This window comes from Chelonoidis abingdonii, chromosome 16 (assembly GCF_003597395.2).
Source record: "Chelonoidis abingdonii isolate Lonesome George chromosome 16, CheloAbing_2.0, whole genome shotgun sequence".
NCBI classification, from domain to species: domain Eukaryota; kingdom Metazoa; phylum Chordata; order Testudines; family Testudinidae; genus Chelonoidis; species Chelonoidis abingdonii.
In genome coordinates, this window is record NC_133784.1 from 9,426,962 (window position 1) to 9,447,624 (window position 20,663).

Here is a 20,663-nt window from a genome sequence, read left to right on the forward strand (position 1 = left end):
GGGGAGCTTGGCGGGTTGCAACAAATAGCTCGGCGGGCCACATGTTTGAGACTCCTGGTCTAGATAATAATTAGTCCTGCCCTGAGTGCAGGGGACTGGGAGGGGTTAAGATCTGGATGTAGACCTAGTGGCTCCGATTTGTCTCTTTAAAGAATATATGAAATAGTTAAAGCTGAGCTCCAAATATTTGGCAGCATTCAGGGAGTTTCTGGTAGATGGCTATTATTAAATCTGAACCAGGGCAACCCCACATGACAGAGTCACAGTCCTCTAGATTTAAAAGACTATTGCAAAGACCATTTCACTACTGTTAGTGTTTGCAGTTCAGTCATTGATTTGGGGAAAAACTTGTTGGTACATCAGGTTATGCTAAATAAGCAAGAGTTCTGTATTGGCCTGAGGCTGTTTGCAAGGCATCATTTCCATGCCACACTTTCAAGCAGGGACTTCATTGCTACTTTTTAAATCCAAAAAAGGGAACTGATATATTTGCAAACATACACTCAGGATGTGGCGGCTGTTTCCTATCACAAACACGTGACCTGAGTTGGTGGTTGTTTTTCCACACTACAAAAGAAAGAAATCCAGCAAGCTTAGGTGAAATTGTTGGGTCACTGAAAGGTACAATGATCCTCCTGACAAGCTGGATTCCTGTCCTAACTACGTTTCTGCTTCTCTTACGTAAGTGATCCAATGTATTTCCTTTCCCTTTCTTTTCACAGGCTAAATATTTAAGTGGTGGGGTGCTGCTATACTGTTTATGTCTTGAGCATGCTGGTGCTGTTTGTTCCTCAGCTGCATTATGCATGTGCTGAGTTTTAAAGTTTATTTCTGTGCAAAGTGGAAAGGGAATATTTATCAAGGGAGTGGTGTTATTTTGCTGAGCTTTCTAGGCAGAGTTTCATACTGGAGTGCAGCAGATATATGAGGGATCGGACATGACAAAACAAAAGGCACAGTTCAGTTACATACCTGCTTCTTTGCTGGTGAGATAGCTGATGGCTGCAGAGTGTTCTCCTAGGGGTTTCACTTACAGTGTATTTAAAAAGCAATAGTCTATGTGCATTCTGTGTGCAAGCCCCTTTCTTACCTCTCCGTATACCTTGCTTAGCAATTCACATGCCCACTCTGGACATGCAGGACATAAAGTTTCCTAGGTGTTCTCAGAGCATCTGCCAGCATCAGGCACATTTGCTCTCACAACAGCCCTCTCATGAGATGGGCTAAGATTATCCAGCCCCATTTTACACATGGGGACACTGAGGCACATTGAGGGGACGTGTCAGGAAGAGCCCTACTAAGAAGGGGCAGAGCAGAGTCTGCAGCTCATGCAAAAACACCCAGCCAATATGCAGATTAGTCTTGTTTCTATTGATTTACGGGATTGGGGAGTCATCTGCTGCTACTGGAGGCAGCAGCCCTTGCAGGGGAACACGCCCCAGCCCTCCATCTCAATGGGAGTAATCACAGGAAACTCATTAGTCTCATACAGCCTCAGAGAGTTACCCCAGTGCAGCTTGCAGCAGTCCTACATGTGCACGCAGATCATTCTAGTTCAGGAGTCGGCAACCTTTCAGAAGTAGTGTGCCGAGTCTTCATTTTTTCACTCTGATTTAAGGTTTCAAGTGCCAGTAATACATTTTAATGTTTTTAGAAGATCTCTTTCTATAAGTCTATAATATATAACGAAACGATTGTTGTATGTAAAGTAAATAAGGTTTTTAAAATATTTAAGAAGCTTCATTTAAAATTAAATTAAAATGCAGAGCCCCCCGGACCAGTGGCCAGGACCTGGGCAGTGTGAGTACCACTGAAAATCAGCTCACGTGCCGCCTTTGGCACGCGTGCCATAGGTTTCCTACCCTGTTCTAGTTCAACTGCCCTCCACACAGCACTGCACTGAGACTTGCTCCATTGCAGTGGCACCATGCAGCACTGTAAATCCTTTGGAGAAGATGCAAGGGGCGTTAACAGGGTGTGTGTGTGTTACTTGTGCTGCTGTAGCCAATGCCACATCTCTCCAGTGCAGATAAAGCTAGGGAGGGGCCCAGATTCCTGTCTCTGGGTGGGTGTTAACATATGGCCCATAATGATGAAGAAGGAAGTTTGCCTGGACATCAGCAGTTCCTGACTCATGAACCAACCCACTAGTCTAGCTGTTGTATTCTTGGTGTGCAAATGCCATCGTACCTAGCCCAAATATTTTCCTTTTTCTAATAGCTCAGGAATGATTTCCATCCCCCCTGGATTTCTCTCTCCCCTTCATCTCCATCGGATAGTCTATATTTGTCTCCAGAGTTGTCTGCCCACTCAAGGTTTGCTGTCTGCCTTTCCCTGCACCCCCCCTCTCAATTTTCCAGGACTCTGCCGCTCTCTCCCCTTCCACCCACTTGCTTTCCTCAGCACTAACAGCATTGATCACATGCCAGTGGTGGCTACTGAGATGCCACGAGGCCTCTGTTGATTGCTGGAATGCTGTGAAGACTGGGAGGGAGGGAGAGATCTGAAAAGGTAAAAAGGAAAAAGTTCTCAAGGGACTAGAAAATGACAGGAGAAAAGAGGCTGGAGAAAGTGCTGATCGCTGTGAGAGATGAGACATCATATTGATACAATTCATGGCCAGATGATGACGTGGGAACATTTGACATGGTTTATTTTTCATGTTATTGTTCAGCACTGAGATGTGAGGGATGAACTATTGATGTTTCCTCCAGCACCAGTCCGCACATCACAGCGCACCACAGAGCCATAGTTTTCTCTGCACCTTGGCCCAGGGGCACACATACACAGTGAAATTCACCAGCAGAGCTGTACCCAAGGGGCCATTTCACATTGCATCAGTTCACAGTGTGGGGCATTTAGCTATGATTCTGTTCTCGGTATTCTGCCCCTTTATATTTAAGATCTGCTGGGGTGGGGAGAGCACTCACAGTGGAGGTTCTTACAGACAGAGATGCTTTGGTCCCCCTCATGGAGACATTGCATTTGTTCTTTCTTTGTTGTTTTCTTTAATCTAAAATGCAGTCCATCTAGACTGGAAATGCAGGTCTCACATAGTCAACCCTTTTCCTTTTCTTTCAAGTCGGGTGGTTTCACACGAATGTCAGGCTGGATTTCAGGTTCAACAAGAACGTAGAGCAACACTCAGTTAAAGCTGCTGAGTTAAACCCTCATAAGACAGATTGTGAGCTCTTTGGGGCAGGGACTATCTTTCTATTCTGTGTTTTCCAAGCACAAGGGGATCCTGATCCATGACAGGGACTCCTGGGTACCACCGCAATACAAATAAATAACAGTACATTTGCATTATTGTGCAAATTGCATATTGCACATGAGTTGGGTAGTGAAGGGAACAGGATGAGGGACTATCAGTTGGCCCAAGTTTGCTGGAAAATGGTCCAGCAGTCGCTCAAAACCAGAGATAGTTCTGTAAAGTTGCAAAGAAGTTATGATCAAGATCTAACTATTTCCAAAATTATGGGGGATTCAGATCTGGGAGTTATGTTTGGCACATTATGGAGATGGCAGCCAGTTGTAAAGTTGGATCTGGACTTCTCCAGAATTTGAGGAGAATTCAAAACTATTTCCTCCATTCTATCCCCTTTCTGCTGAGAAGTTGCAAACATTTCAACAAACCAAAGCTGATTTTGTGGGTTGCAACAAACATGCAAGCAACGCATGGTTTCAGGAGTGGGCTCCATGACACAACTCTTGTCATGTGAAAGAAAACAACCCGATTGTTTTATATATCTATCAGTGAAATTAAACTCAGAAAACAAATGGTATTTAAACAGCACCCACTAGCTATTACTAAATCTTAATCAAATCTATATTGAAGCGTATGAATTGAAAGCATCATCCCAATTCCTATGGGCTTGCAGAGGCCTCCGTCCCTCCCTTTTTAAAAAGAAACTAATAATTAAATCTCTATATATTAAACTGACCTACCTGAAATATGCCATGTAAAATATGATTCCTGCCATAAAACACATAATCCACCACCAGTTTAATTCCATTAGAAAGCAGACATGAAGGTCTCTGTATTATGATCATTAGGATAATAGAAGTAATACAATATTACTTTTATTATGTTTGAATTTAAAACATTCTTCATATGAGCAGAAAGAATAATTAAGGGGATGGGTAGAAAGAAGGCTTTTTATATATTTATAATGAAATAAGTTCACATGCTAAAGCAAAGCGAATTAATTTAGTTCTTTGGTTTCTAAATTAAAACCTAAGTGTTCCACACCCTTTCCTCCCTCAGAGCCTTTCAACATCGTTTTAATTTCCTTTTTTGTAACCGGGACACTGGTCATGCAGTGTTGTCCACTCTTGCAGGTTTATCAGAGGTTTTTTTCATGAAGCCTCAGCTCCTAGAATCATGTGACTACAGTAGGAAAACAAATCATTTTTTAAAAGTAAGTTTACAGCCCTCCTGACTGCAGAATAAAGTTTTAAAATGTGAACACTGAGGGCTCAAAAAGAATCTTACATTTATATGGCTTAAAATCTCATGATTTTTAAAGCCAATCTCAACATTTTCTGAAGCCTTAATATGCAGGGTTGCATTTGTTCCAGCATAAATCCATTGTCAATCACTAAATCTCCATAAAAATCCCATCTCAGTGTCTGTGTGCCTGATGCCATCAGGGACCATTAGTGTTATTCTGAGCAGCGCTAGTTGGAAATGTTCTAGCAAAAATGGCTTTTTTTCCTAAACCAAAGTTTTTGCAGAAAATTTTCATTTCATATGAAATTTTCAATGAAAGACCAAAAACTGGAGAGGCAGGGGGAAATTGTGAACTTTTTGTTTAGTGGGAAATGTTAATTTTTTTCCCCTTTGAAATTGTCCATGAAAAACAGTAGGTATTTTCTGTTTTGCAGAAGCTGATAGCTCAGAATGTAGGCCGCACATGGCTTTGTGGGAAAGGAGGAACTTGGCAAGCGGCTCTATGATGAAGTGGGAGGTTGGGGCTGAGGGTTCTGAAAAGTTCCCTCTCGCATCATCACATTTTCCCTCTGTCAGCAATTTCATGCTGAAGCCTGGAGACATGGCTTAGGCAGGACCGGAGCAAATGTTTTGCCTGGGAAGGGTTGCTATGAGTGAATCTGCCTTTCCCAAAATATTTTAATAGAGTCGTCAGATTTGAAATCTCTCTTTTGTTTCCAGTGGGAATAACAACATTTCAGAGTTATGTCTCCTGCATGCAGCCTACAGACTTGTGGAATGGAAAGGCAGATGCCAGTTCCTCAGGGATGTCCCCATTAAATATCATTCTGAAAATGCATCTCTGCTCTACAAGGCCTTAGATCCATTTATAAGCCCTATGTACGGCTATTAATTGATCACATGATCATATGTTGTATCCTAGCATGATTCGTTTCAGCTGTATTTAAGTACAGTCACTAGCAGGATACAATACATTCGCCTATATATTCTGACAAGCCAAATCACTTTTATTTCAGATTTTTGGAGAGCAAAGGTCTCTGCCTCTGGAACATCTGAGGAGGAGGTAATAGGTGAGTCCATCTCAGAATGTTACTGTCTGTACAGGGGTGGGAGCCAGAAACTTAAGAAAATACAGTAACAGCAACAACTATATTTCAAAGATTTTAGACTTTTTCTGTTTTAATTAGAGCAACGAGAATGCAGACTGGAACCCCAGAGACTATGAACAGTGGCAGTATACAGGTTTCAGAGTTTGATTTTAAACAGAGTAGAACCATCATGTGCTTTGTAAGTCATATCTAAAAATGCTGCTCTCTCCCTTCAGCAAAAATTCGAATAGCAGAGTTGTTGAGTTGGGGGCTCCCGGCGCCAAGCCTTCCTGACTTTTACAAAGCCACCTACTAGTATTCCAGGAAATATGATTATAATTAAAACTGAAATAGACATTACGCATAGTGATGCCATAACCTGGCTTTTTAAATTACTATTAATATTAACGTAGCAGCTAGGCCCCAAACCAGCTGGATGCCCCATTATGTTATGTGCTGTACAAAATACACAGTTGCAGACAGTCCCTGCCCCAAAGACCTTACAATCCAAATAGACAAGGTCACATGGGATGCCAATGGCAAAGTCAGGAACAGCACCCTTGTCTCCTGAAGTACAAGCCACCAGCCTCATCTCTAGCCCATGTGAGCTATCCTACCGACCCCAGGTCTTACTGAAGGTCGTTCATTTACTCACTGGCTCACAAAGTTCAGCAACCTGCCCTGGGTCCCCCAATGAGCACAGTTCTACTGTGGGACTGGGAGGTGTGAATTAGCACTGTGGGTGTGCGGCAGAGAAGGGTCACTAGCTAACCCAACACATTCAACTTATTCTAACGTGGGAGAACTAATGCAGCCGCCATTTGCCAAGAATAAGGCTCAGATTAATGTTGGAATCTTTGTCCTATGTCCCCCCACACTCCCAAAAGACCAAATATTTTATTATTTAATAATGTGTATTCAGTGACTTATTTTCATTTCTCCTTGCAGACCCCAAGTATGTTATCATAGGAGTTACCCTTGGAGTCTTCCTAGCAATTGGTTTTTTAGCACTAAAGATCTGCATGATCAAAAGGCAATTGACTGACAATGATTTTGTAGGTAAGAGAAACATACTCTTGCTTTCTGACTTAGAGGGAAATTCTTCTCACTCATCAACAGAGCAAAGCTAAACTCCATTACTCTGCTCCTTTAGTCAGAGTAGATCTGTGTATAGTAAGAGCAGAGTACCTGCTGGGTGGAGCTGCAAAGGGAATTGTGTTTGAAAAGGGGTGTGAATTTCAGATTTGAAATCCCTGGTATCCATAGATACCCAAATTTGAATCCTGACATGTCAACTCAGCTTTCCAAGGGAAATAAACTGCATTGCATATTGGAGGAGACTTTTTTAAAAACGGCTCTTTCTGCTCTGCATATACGTTAACGATCCCATGGCATGTTAGCTATGAGTAGGGGCCTGCACAAGCATCCTGACCAGAATTTTCGCTTTCCCCACTGTACCGGTTCCGCCCTTCCTACTCAGAAGGCACTGTCTGATTCCTGTAACTTCCATAAAGGTATATGCCTGGCAAAACTCCCACTGGCTTCTAATGAGAGCAGGAACAGGACCTTGGCTTGTAAGATGCTGTTGGGTTCTCTGGGATGCCAGTTGCTGCAGGAATGCATGCTTTTACTGGCTGCATTATTTAGGGCAGAGAAAAGCTCTGTGGTCTCAGTTCATAGATCTTGGAACCCACACTTCCTTTGGTTTCAGACCACACAGCTTCATAGGCCGCTCAGAGTGTTGAGTTCAAACCCAAAATCTTAAAGTGAAACTGAGCGGAAACTGCCCCCTTTCATGTGAATATACAGCACTTTAAATGAGAGCATAATTTGCCCCTCTCACTTCCCTGTGGGGAGATGTTGACCCATTGACTTCCCTGGGGGCAGAGTGTGCCTCATTGGCATACATCCTCTGCACAGAGCACCTCTCAACCCAGATTCCAAAATGCTTTATGAACTAAAACACAGAGTAAAGAAAGAGATAATTTCTCCCACTGTTGAAATGCAATCAGCTCTGGTGCAGGATGTGATAACAGCACACAGCAACACTCCACAGAAGTTGAGAACAAGGAATTAAGAGGAATACCAAACCCTGCTGCAACTATAGTGAGAGATAAGGCAGCAGAAAATATTTTTCCAGAATACCAGTCTGAACAGCCCTAGTCTTGCAAAGAGACCCATGGGATTTTTAAAGAGAACACGATCTCAGGAGCTCAGTTTTACTTGTCAGCACCTCCAATCGCCAGAGCATGGGTTAGAGGGGAGACACATTGCCTGCTGAATCACCAGCAACCCCTTCATCCAGTATCCTGGATTTTTCTTGGAGGTCTTATGTCCCAAGCACTGCAGAACTGGGTCTAAACCAGTATCCCATATCCAGACACTCCACAGCTGAGGGAATCCTTGGGGGAAAAAAAAAAACCTTCTCAGCTTCATAGCCTGAAAACTCGTGTTGTCTTGAACTACAAAATATTGATTTTTAATCTTTCCCAATCCACCTTCTATAAAAAAAAAAAAAAAAAGGCATCTTGAATTGCATTATAGCACAAAATGGAGTCATGATGCAATTTAATGTAATGTGATCATGGAAAAACAAATAAAAGCCCCCCCGCCCCCCTTGATGGTAATGTAATTATTGTGGGGCCCGGGACCCAAGCAGGTACTCTCTTTAATGACATTTCTGTGATGAATTCCAGGTGAAGCACAATTTGTCAGTCATGCAGGGAACTGATGCTAATCTAGCCTCTGTTTAGATGAAGGGTAGTCAGTTTGTGCCATGAAAACCATGCCACGTATTAAAAAGGAAAATATTCTGAAAGACCTTGGAATGTTCACAGAGAGAAAGAATGAGAGCATGGCTAGGTATTTGATTGGCCATCCATAGCCTGCATTTGAAAACATTTGCTTCTGTGGTTGGAACACTGTGGTAATCCTCATGCAATCAACAGAGGTAAAGGCTTTGCCAACGTGGCAGCCACCTAAGCCTGTTAGGTCAATAGCACTGCAGGACAAGTAGCTCCAACACCAGCCCCACCAGCTACCTCAGTACAGGGGCTTAACTCAAGTGGTTTTCAACTTTTTTTCATTTGCGGACCCATAAAACATTTTGAATGACGGTGCAGATCCTTTGGAAATCTTAGACACAGTCTGTGGCCCACCCCGCACAAGTTGAAGACCACAGCTGTATGGTAATGACAACCTTTTGCGGACTCCTTAGACATAGTCTGTGGTCCGCCAGGAGTTCGTGGACCACAGGTTGAAAACCATTGGTTTAGTGGCATCACCTTCAGAGTGGCAATAGACTGTCTGAAACTACAGGGTCAGATCCTGCTAGGATCTCACCCCTTTCTTCTAAGGTAGGTAACTTGATTCTATGCTACTTAGTGTAAATGTGGGTCTTTTAAAGGAGAACTTAGGCAGCCTACTTTACTCTGTATAGACACTGAAGATTTGCTGTTAAGGGCAGAGGCCTAAATTTCTCTTATTGCTGCTATATATATAACAGCTTTAAAAAAATCATGCCCATTCCTCCTAATTCCCTGATCATCTCGTATCTGTTCTCAGAATTGTTTTTCACTGCATTTGGGGCTGATGAATGAGCTGTGATATTAGCTCATGTGCAGTCTTGAAGAAGCAGAATAGCAAATGTTCCAAATTAAAGGGTTCAGAAAGAATTTGGAATATTATAATGTATTATATTCGGCTTGATCTTGCTATCCATTGTGAGACAACAATCCCTTTGATGTCAATGAGTTTGCCTCTGTAAGATTTGGTGGATCTCCCTTCTTAGCCATAGTACCTAGGTACTCATGGTCCCCTCACCTTAGAATCTAAACAGGCTGATCAGCTTTGCAGTTCTATCCCTGGTATCTCACATAACCACCTTTTCTTACTGTTCTCTCTTCAGATTCAGACAGAGTGGATAAAAGGTAAGAGTCATTGCTATAAGCAGTTTCTGTGGTGTTTTGGCATGCAAAATGTAAATACAAATCCCCCTCTCCCTACGTGTATTACTGCTAACAGTGATGGTGCTTGAGACAGAAATATATAAAGGATACAAACCTGCATGTAAGTCACTAAGGATGAGATTTCCAAAGGCATTTAGTAGAGCTGTGCAGAGAATGGAAATTCCATTTTGCTGAGAATTTCAAAATTTATTTTCAGTCTGATTAGGAACAAAATCTCAAAATTTCAAAATTCTGCAAAAAAAATATTTTTAAATCAGAATCTAAATGATTTTTTCCTATGATATTATAATAAATAACATAACACAAAATCCAAAATTCAAACCAAACTTTTGAAAGGAAAAATAAAAATGTTTTGCTTTGAAAATGTTGAAATGGGACTTTCCCCCCATTTTCTCCAAAACAAAATTTCAGCAAAAATGACACAGTTTTGTGAATCATTTTTATTTTAATGGAACTTCATTCTACCACAGAAAATTTTCTGACCAGCTCTATTTAGCCACCTAAAGATGCAGATAGATGCCTAGTGGGAATATAAGCTTGAACAGGTTGTGTGCCTGACTGCTATGGAAACAATTGAGAGTGACAAGGTAGGTGAAATAATATCTTTTATTGGACCAACATCTGTTGGTGGAAGGGACAAGTTTTCGAGCTTCACAGAGCTCTTCTTCAGGTCTGAAGAAGGTAACCTGAATGTCACAGCAAAATATAAGGTGGGACAGATTGTTAAGCAGAAGGGGTTCACACATATTGGAGGATACCATTTACAATGAAGTGAGCAATTAAGGGCTAGCAGGCAGCAGGATGTTACAAATTGTTGTAATGAGCCACACAACCATAAAACTCTGCTAAGTCCACGGTTTTTCGTATCCAGCAGAGTTATGAATTGAAGCTCCCAGGCTCATCTTGTGAAGATGTTGTGCAGGTTTCCTTTGAGGGTGAGAGCTGAGAGGTCAGCTATGGAGTGATTGCTTTGTAAGAAGTGATCACCCACAGGTGATAAGGGTGTTTTTGTCTTTTATAATTTTTCTGTGCGAGTTCAATGGAGAGCATAGTGATTGTATGGTTTCATCCACATAGCTGTTGTTGGTGCATTTAGTGCACTGGATGAGGTACACCAGTGTGGTGATAGGCATGTGTAGGACCCATAGATCTTGAAAGAATGTTGTGGAGGGTAATGATCATCACAGCAATGGAGATACGTCTGCAGGTTTTGCATCTTGTACTGGCAGGGTATGGTATGCCTTGAGTTGGTGCGTCCTGGTCTATGGGGAGCTTACTTCTGACGATGAACTTTGCAAGACTGGACGGCCATAAGAGGGGGTTCAGGAAAGATTTCTTTTTGGATGCAGTCCCTATTGAGTATGGGAAGAAATTTTACTGATACCCAGTATGGTTTCCAGTGTGTGTGTGAGGAGGAAGGGAGGAGAGAGGAGTAGATGACAACTAGGTATGTAGTCAGAGGAGATTTTATTGCCGTATTGAAGCAGATTCTCTTGAGATATTTTGATGTCCTGTTTCATAATGTGATCTATTTCTCTAGTGGAATGTCCTTATTTAGTGGAACCATTGTCAGAGGCAGGATAATAGTCGTGATGGACCCTTGGTCTGACCCAGCATGGCAGTTCCTATGTTCCTAAGAGTGAGTCATAGAGTGGGTCATAAAGGCCAGAAGGGACAACCAGATCATCTAGTCTGACCTCCTGTCACAAGCCACTAGCATCACCCAGCATCCCTGCACCAAACCCAACAATGGAATTGAGACCAAAGTATTACAGCCCTCAAGAGACTAGACTCTTTTGTGTGAGAACTTTTAGACTGTAGAATAGGCTCTCACGGAAAATTGTGGCAGCTCCATTGCCTGGGACAATTAAAACCAGAATGAACAAAATCCATGAAAACAGAAGATTTGCTTCTCTGCTTTGTGGAGCTAGTTAAGGCTTCCTGATTTGGTGTCAGCCCAGCCCCAGTATCTGCTAGAGCAACCTAGGAGTTGCTGTAACTTATGCCAGGGTAGAATCAGAAGAGTGGAGCTCCACTAGCCCCCAGACTGCCCCCTACTCTGGGGATGGTGGGGTTGGCTGGCACCAGAGTTGGCTATGCTGGCTTTATGCCAGTAAGGTGTTGCCTTCCACAAGGGGTATTCTCTGCTGACCATTACAGCTTGAATCCAGCCCACAACCATAACAATCTTGCAATGGCTGGGGTAGGCATGATCTGATTTGTGTTTTTTAGTGTTTAGCTGCTGCAGTGCAATGTTATGGACCCAGTGCTGGGAGGCATTGATCTTCTAGTGTCTTGAACGGGAGTCAGCGGAACTCAGTACCTCGCCAGAGTGCTCAGCACCTAATCAGTTTATTAAGAATTAACATGACTCAGCCTATCTACCCATATTCTGTACCCAACAGTAATTCAGTTATAAGCACTGGCCAAAATACCCATAACAGGATCAAGCCTGGGAGGTACTGTCCCATCACAGCCTCCTCCAGAGGTAGGGTGACCAGACAGCAAGTGTGAAAAATTGAGACAGGAGTGGGGGGTAATAGGAGACTATCTATGAAAAAGACCCCAAAAGTGGGACTGTCCCTATAAAATCGGGACATCTGGTCACCCTATCCAGAGGGGTAAGGAAAAGCTCTAACAAAGAGCCCCTAGAAAACCTGGTTGTTTTATACACAAATGATGTCACTGCCAGTTACTGGACCTTAGTTAAAGCTAGGAGTTTTAGGGTTGAACCCTGCCCTCTGGTTTCCTTCTTATTTCATTTTGCTATATTCCTTTCTAACTACTAAACTATACATTTATTTATAATTAACTAAACAAAACCATTATTTACTGCACCTGGAGCACAATTAACCATCTTTTCTTTATTTCTATTATCTCAACCCAAACCTTAAATCAGATAACACTGGTATTTCCAGGGTCACTTCAAGTTTAGCACAGACAATGTCTCTTTCTTGTGATCTCATTCTTTTTGGTTGCATGCTTTAGGCCTATCACTCAAGTTAAGATCCAAACTCAACTGAAAACCATAGTTCATCCAGAGCTAATGTGCTCCTATGTTCCTTCTTCTGGATAGGAACAAGTGTAGCCATCCTTTCCTATGCCACCAGAGAGAGCAACACACGTCAGAGATTCAGTGACATAGCCTCACCCCACCAGAATATGGGACAAAGCCTCTGAACTGCCTGGGAGAATCTTTATGTTAATCACTTCTGGGCAAGTAGAGTTCAAAAAGTTATCAACTATCAGAGTTTTCTCAAATTTAATCAAATATTTTCTGTACACACACATACATGACAGATGGGGAAGTTTCTCCCTGCAGGCTGGAAGGATGAGGCAGGTTGACTTACAAACCAAATGGATGAGAGTCGCACAGCTCAACTTCCTATCCTGACTGTCCCAGAGTTCAATGTTGTTGAGATCCAGGATTTTGTTTCCTCACATTATGGAAGCAGGATCCGGTCACATTTCACAGCATTTTGGGATGCTGGAGTTTCTGATCTGGGGTCAGTCACTAACCTAGCTTCATGTCCAGTGCCCTCAGCTGGAAATGAGGATAATGACCCTGATCCTTATAAAGTGCTCTGAGACCTACAGGTGAAAAGTATCATATAAAAGTTAAATAGTGTCACTGAGGCCCTGGCCTGGCTGTGAGGCTGCAAACAAAGAGAGGGAGGCAGTTGTGATATTGGTTTTATCGCGACCATTGCCAACTGGATTGAGGCCACCAAACCAATATCAGATGGTTGCTGCACCATACTACCCAAGCTATATTAGTATGTCATAGCATTTTGCATAATTAATATTAATTCAAGTGTATATATTATCCAAAGTGTGCTGAGTGTTGAAGAGGAAATAATCCTGATGGCTAGATACCACTGGGGAAAGCCTGGATTTTAAATGCCAACTGTAAAATGACAGGATCAGTTTCAAACTTTTCTTCTCTGCCTTCTGCATCTGTCTCACAAAACAAAACAAAAAACCTCTCACTACCTCTTTTCTCCTTATTTGAGCATATCCAAATAATAAGAGAGCTCTTTCATTGGAGCTGGCGGGTATGATTTACAGCTCAAGTGCAGTGTGAGTAGCAGGGGGGACTAGCTGCTCTGAGCATGTGCCTAGGGTTTCAGCTGGAACTCTACTCAGGACAGCTGGTCCCTCCTGCTCCATGTCTATTTTTAGCATGCTAGCTCAATCACAGGTAGTACTGGTATGTCTCCTCGAGCTGGAAATGACACCTTCCGGCTCCTGTGCCGACATACCCTAAGAGGAGAGGGGATGAGGAGGGAACATAGGGATTTATCTCCTGCTTTTTATCCAGACTGCCTGCAGGGATCTTTAGTCGCCAGGAAACTGTCCCAGACTGAGTCAATTTTTTCTGGGGTTTGCCGTTTGCACAACTCAATGTGCAGGTATCCGCTGTAACTTGAGCAAAGTCTCTAGAACCATGTTAATTCAGGTCTTAATGCCATCCCAGAAGCTTGAAACAATTGGGCACGTCCCAAACACATATGCAAGTGTAGCTCCTCCATCCCCACACTTCCAACATAGATCTTTGGGGACAGCTTTAATTTTGTAAAGTCTTTGTGGTGACCAATACCCCCTAAAGGAGATATTTTTGTTGAATGAGACATAAAGAGGGGTCCAACGTCATTTCTTTTTCTGATTGCCATATTCCCCTATGGGGGTGAGATATCGATTGCTGGTTCTTTGGTCTATTTTGGCCTCCTTGCAACTATATGAACTCTCTGATGGGCTATTAGGATCTCACACAGTGTAGCTGACAGTCTGAGGATATAGTATAGCTCTCCGCAAAACTGGAGGAGTTCAGGCACTTCGGACAGCGCGGGTGCTTCCAGGCCAAATTCTGAAGTGACAGATCTGAATGTGTTGCCATATTGCAGTACTTGGCATGTTGTATTGGGGTTGTGGAGAAGTCAGTGGTGTAATCCAGCTTTCAGTTATTAAGTGGGACATATCTAGCATGCCACATTCCATCCAGTTTTCCACTTTATCTTCCCTCCAGTTTTTAGCATGGGATTCCCCCCAGACTGGGAACTGTATGTGAGAAGAAGGTGGAATTTGGGTGGCATGCTAAATTAGCCCATCACTGATGGTCTGTATGGATGGCGGGGATTAGATCATTATGGTATCTACAGTATCCAGGGCCTAATATAGCTGTGTATGGTAAAAGAAAGGGCAGCTTCTTCTTGACACTCACCTGTGTAGGCGTTTTATTTGTGATAGCGTATGCCCATTGCATGGCCCAGCTTATTATAAAGGCATGATGGGACAGCCACAGATTTGGGAATCTAATTGCCCTAGTTCAACCGGTGGCTGAAATCTCTTAAAGGAAGTGTGTGGGTGGTTCCCCATTCTCCATACACTAGTTTTAAGGAGATCACTTAAAGAAGATTTTCTGATAAATGGGTTGGGGTATTTGGTGTGGGAGACCCCTGAGCACATATACTATTCTGGGTAGTGTGTCCATTGTACTGTGTTTATTTTTCCTCAGAGGCGGAGGTGTACAGTTTCCCATTTACTCTGGTCACTGGTGACTTGTGTGATAACTCAAATCCATTTAGATCTGATTATTTGCTTTAAATCTCTGAGAACTAGGATTCCTAGATATTTTAATGCCATTGGCTGCCATTGGAAACCTCACTGACTAAGCAAGACCCTGTATGCCTATTTAGCTAATCCTAACATATTGGATTGTATATCCATGGATGGCAGGTGAAGCTTCCCCTGGGGAAGCCTAGCTCCCTGTTCCACCTCTTCATCCCCAGCTCTCCCTGCACTCCACCCCTGCTCCACCCACTCCCTGCTTGGCCTCTCCCCACCATCTCTTCCCATGTACCTCCCCATCACCAACCCGCTTGCTGCTCCCCTCCTTACTCCCCCACCAAACCCCCATGCCTGCCGCTTGCCTTCTCACTCCCCTTCCAGACCCCCCAACCCCAGCTCACCTCCTCACTGCCCTGCGTCCCCTGGCCTATTATACCCACCACCCATCTAGACAAGCCCCTGAAACTTTCAATGAATTCTAATAATTTGGGTATGGACTTCTGTAGGTTAGGGAGTAGAACCAGCGCAGCATCGGCATACAATATAATTTTTTGTTCTATATGCCCAGTCTTAATACTCATTATATCCACACAGCCCTGGCTTGTGCATGCCAACAGTTCCAGGGCTGTGTCGAAGAGCAACCGGGATAGCAGGCAACCTGTAAGATGAATAGTGCGGAAATTTAGTTATTGGTGATCACTCAGCTGGAGGGGTTAGTGTAGAGCAGTGGTTCTCAACTTTTCCTGATGACCATACCCCTTTCAGGAGGCCAATTTGCCCTGTGAACCCCGAAGTTTCACCTCACTTAGAAACTACTTGCTTACAAAATCAGACAAAAATGCAAAAGTGTCACAGCACACTATTACTGACAAAGTGCTTACTTTCTCATTTTTACCCTATAATTATAAAATAAATTGATTAGAATATAAATGTTGTACTTACATTTCAGTGTGATACCTGGGCCTGTTTTTAACTTGTGAGCCTTTTCTGAAGCCTGAGCCTCAGGCGTCAGGGCTGAAACAGGTAACTTAGCTTCATGGCTATGTTCCCTCTAAGGTGCGCACCTGCGCAGCCACGCAGGAGGCCACCAAGGGCTGCACATTTAATAAGCAGAGCCGCACAGGTGTGCTCACTGCACTCAGGGCGTGGCCACAGGTGGGCCTAGAAGATGGCAGTGGGGAGAGGTGGGGAATAGGTGGGGTCAGTGGGGTGAAGTGGGGGTGATGATGGGGGTGCTTGGGGTGTGCAGAGCTGCAGTGTGGCGAGGAGAAAAGCCTCTCGCTCCCCAGCCCTGGGGCTACGCAGGGTGAGATGCCTCTCCCTCCCAGCTCCAGGGTGCGGTGGGGAGAAACGCCTTTCCCCTGGCCCCAGCCCTAGAGTGGCTGGAAGAGATGCTTTCCCCCAAGCCCAGGTGCTGCTGCAGGAGGAGAGTGCTGGGGGGAGTCCTCTCTCCCCACCGCAGCCCCAGAGTAGCCTGCACGCCAAACCCTTCATCCCTAGCTCCACCCCAGAGCCCACACCTGCAGCTGGAGCCCTCATCCCCCCTGTACCCTAACCCTCTGGCCCAGCCCTGAGCCCCCTCCCACACTCTGAACTCCCTGGCCCCACCCTTGCCACACATCACATACGGTGCACATAATAAATTCATCTGCACATGGATGGGAAAAATTAGAGGGAACATTGCTTCACAAGGCCCCTAGTGATGTGAGACCCTGGGCAGTTGCCCTGCTTTCCATCCCCTAATGCCAGCCCTGCACTTGCGACCCCCCTAAACCCATCCCGTGACCTCCTGGGGGGCTGCAATCTGCAGGTTGAAAAACACTTACCTAGATGAGTTGAGTACCCCCTGGAAGAGCAGCTTAATCCAACTGATAAAGTGTCCCCAAATCTATGTTCAGCCTAATTTTTCTTTTAATTCCAACCCACTACTTCTTCTTATGCTTTGCACAAAATAATTTCTCTTACTCTCTGAACCATATCCTTAACTGGGGTAAATCAGTATAATTCCATTAAAGTCCATGGGTCTACACTAATTTAGGGAGGGATAGCTCAGTGGTTTGAGCATTGGCCTGCTAAACCCAGGGTAGTGAGCTCAATCCTTGAGGGGACTTCTTAGAGATCTGGGGCAAAAATCAGTACTTGGTCCTGCTAGTGAAGGTAGGGGGCTGGACTTGACTTAATGACCTTTCAAGATCCCTTCCAGTTCTAGGAGATAGGTATACCTATCATTATTATTACACCAGCCAAAGTATTTAGTTCACTTCCACTCCTCCTGAAAGCCAATCATTCCAGCCCCTTGAACTTATTTGTAGAATTCATCTGAATTTCCCCAAATATGTCAACATCTTTTGGGTATTATAGTTTCCAGAATCAAGCACCCCATCCCCAGTACAGAAGCACTAGATAAGCAGTGAAAGAGACATGCCTTAAAGTGTATGCAGCCCAAAATCACATTGGCAGTTCATTAGGAAGTAACTTACAGCATTTGCCCCTTTATTGACACAGGTACATATCATTATTTAAGCAGTAAATTCATAATGAGATGCCTGTAGACATGATGGGCATGGGATATTTACTAAAACTTTGAAAGCCTAAAAGGTTTTAGGCATCATGCTATCAGTTGACACTGAAATGACTGTTTCGTTAACTGACAATTATTAGGTGTCATTTTAAAAAAAAATTAATAGCTCACATCGGTTTCAAATGCCATCTTGGTGTAAGCTTGGTAAATTATAATGCCTAAAATATCATGCAGGTTTAATGCATTAATAAAAATGTCTGGGCACATTTAATGTTGGCAGTATTTTGAGTTAACTACAGTACATGGCAGACAGATTTATTTTGACAGAAAGAGACAAAGAAAGAGACAGACAGAGGCAAGGAGAAGGACAGAGAGACAGAATATTTACTTAGAAAGAAAATATACGTATTTTAAAACCTTTGCAATAGCCAGCAGGAATTTGTTGACTCAACAAATCCTGAGCAACACATTCACCACCCTCCCCCTCCATACAGCTCATTGTATCAATCATCAATCACCAATGTAAATCACTCAGTATGAGATCCTATTTTAAATGCAGTGCACAAGTCATTGGGATATTTGAGGAAGGAGGCAAGGAGCTTGGCAGCTGCATAATCCAACTGCCAAGCCCAGCAAGGATTTTTTTCTTTTCTTTTCTGCTTCTAGGAATAGCCTCTGAATGTTATCTGTTTTTCCATCTCATTTCTTCCAAGGTATCTGCTGCCTTTGTTGGCCCTGTGGCACTACCAGTAAGGCTGGTGAGATACAGCTTGCTCTTGTGAGTTATGGCTTTGCAGCATGTTTACCATTCCTTTGACTAACGCATGAGCATGTGGAATTAATTTGAGTATGTATCATATATGGATGGGAATCAGAACTGCTCACTTCTGTGTCATAGTCTCTGTACCATTAACAGCTAATGGAGATTCTTTGTTCTGTAGGCCAAGTGGCAGAAGATTGTACTTTTGTGACTATAGATTGCAGCATATCTGTCTGTTCATTTTAGGCACATGTAATGCACCAAATCCCCATGTATCTTGTTTCTCCTAACCTAGCATAGTGAGAATGGTTAAGTCCTTGGCTACCACATATTTCTTATAGTACTGTAAATAAAAACAAGCTCCAAGGAAAAGCAAATCCCCCTTGAAATAGATGCAAGAGATAATTCAGCAGCAAAAGGCATACCATTCTCTATGTAACACCACAACATACACAATTTACTCTTTTGCAATGTACATTGTTTGTATCAAGGGTGGACAAAGCACCACCTACAGGTCAAATGTGATCCATAGAGTTCTACGAAGTGGCTCATGGTCACCTACATTTCTAACATTGAGGTGCTGTCTCTAGAAGACATGGCCCACAATGCTACCTGCCATTGTAATCCAATTAGCCTCCACTTTAATCAAGATGTCATGTTGGGATCTGTTTTCTCCATGAGTTGAAATATCCTCTAGCATTTGATTTAATATGGTACAGAAAGATGGTTCTGACTCTTGGCCAGTATCCCACACTCGGTGAACGACACTGGGCTTTGCAATGCATGCCTTGACTAATATACTGTACAAACTATTCACACACAGCGGTATGCATTCCATCTATACCCAACTGAGGGCTAAAATCTCAGCAGCTATACCATCCATTGAAATCGTATCTGTTTAAGAGGCTGACACACGCTATACCGTAAACAAGTTCTCAGAGAAGAGCACTCAGAATAGCTAGATACCAAAAATACACCTACAGAGGAATTCTCTTTCTCTCAAAGTTCATTCCTGTGGCGCAGGGCGGGTAGTGAATGAGATTTTACACTAGGTTGACCAGACAGCAACTGTGAAAAATCAGGATGGGGTGGGGGGTAATAGGAGTCTATATAAGATAAAGACCCAAAAATTGGGATGGTCCCTATAAAATCAGGATATCTGGTCACCCTATTTTACACACATTGAGCAAGACGGGGCCAGGAATTTGCTGCTGTTTCAACACACCCTACAGCCTTTTTGTGGATTTTAATGTTTTCAGCTGAATGTCCACCTCTCTGTGGAGACTGCCAATGTGAGGGTAATGCCCATTGTGATGGGGACACCTTTCCATAAGGAAATGGATTGAAATCATCAAGTCATTTCACATAGGCCACTGAATAGTCAGTAGCTAGAAACTGCTTACAACCACTATCCACCTCAGCTGCATTTGAAGCGGTGAAATTATGGAGGCATCTGTAGCAACTCCAAAGTTCAGGCTGTGTTGAGATTTCCACTGAAAGCAGGATTTATAATCCCTCCATTTCACAATTTACAAGTGAATTTACTTTCCACGTGTAGCAGATCAGCTCTTCAGAGGCCAACTGAATTTTCCATCAGACTATCTTCCTCTCTCTCTCACACACACACACACACACACACACTCATTACATTTGAAAAGTGGCTTATTTCTTAAATATTGAGTTATCCCCTTTATTCCTTTATTTGTCACTGTCACAAAGCTGGCACCATCCCCTTCTCTGGATGGACACCACTCTGCTGAGGGGACCTGACCACCGGATCCCATGCACTTCTAAGCCCCCTGGGTCTGGTTAGAGCCAGGCCACTGTTCCTAGCTCTGGGTCTTTGGCACACTCCCAGCACCGATGCCATGTCTGTCACCTTTCCTTGGGATATGGGGCTCCACAGCCCAGACTCTTGTATTCCCCAAATCAGTGCCCCAGCCTTCCTGAGCACCTAGTCGCTGAGAGCTTTACCTTACTATGAGTACGCTGAGCTTCTTAACTAACCCCTTCAAGAACAACGTGGCAGGCAAGTAAGGAACACATGTCATTTTTACTTTCAGGAAAGCACAAGAGAGTTACAGATCTTTGCAAAACAACCAACAGTCCCAAGGCACACTTCCCCGGTCCGATCTGACCCCTTCTGTGAGTCAAAGGTCCGGTCAGCTTGTCAGGCAGAGTCCCTCTTACACTCTCTCTCTCCCTCCCTCCAGCTGGGCTTCTGACATGTGGTGGACAGCCTCCACATTTTCAGAGAGCATCCTCTCTCTCTGGTGCTGTTTGCCATGTGCCCAGACTGCAAAAT

General features: G+C 43.5%; 1 protein-coding gene across 1 annotated transcript in view; it reads left to right on the forward strand.

Moving 5' to 3' along the window:
* Positions 1-531: 531 nt before the first annotated feature.
* TMEM273 (transmembrane protein 273) overlaps positions 532-20,663 on the forward strand; it is a 43,313-nt gene continuing 23,181 nt past the window's right edge. The window contains exons 1-4 of the mRNA XM_032766651.2: positions 532-681; positions 5,470-5,523; positions 6,490-6,600; positions 9,449-9,470. Coding sequence (XP_032622542.1) covers positions 627-681; positions 5,470-5,523; positions 6,490-6,600; positions 9,449-9,470 — 242 coding nt within the window. The 5' untranslated portion in view covers positions 532-626. The remainder of the gene's footprint in view (positions 682-5,469; positions 5,524-6,489; positions 6,601-9,448; positions 9,471-20,663) is intronic.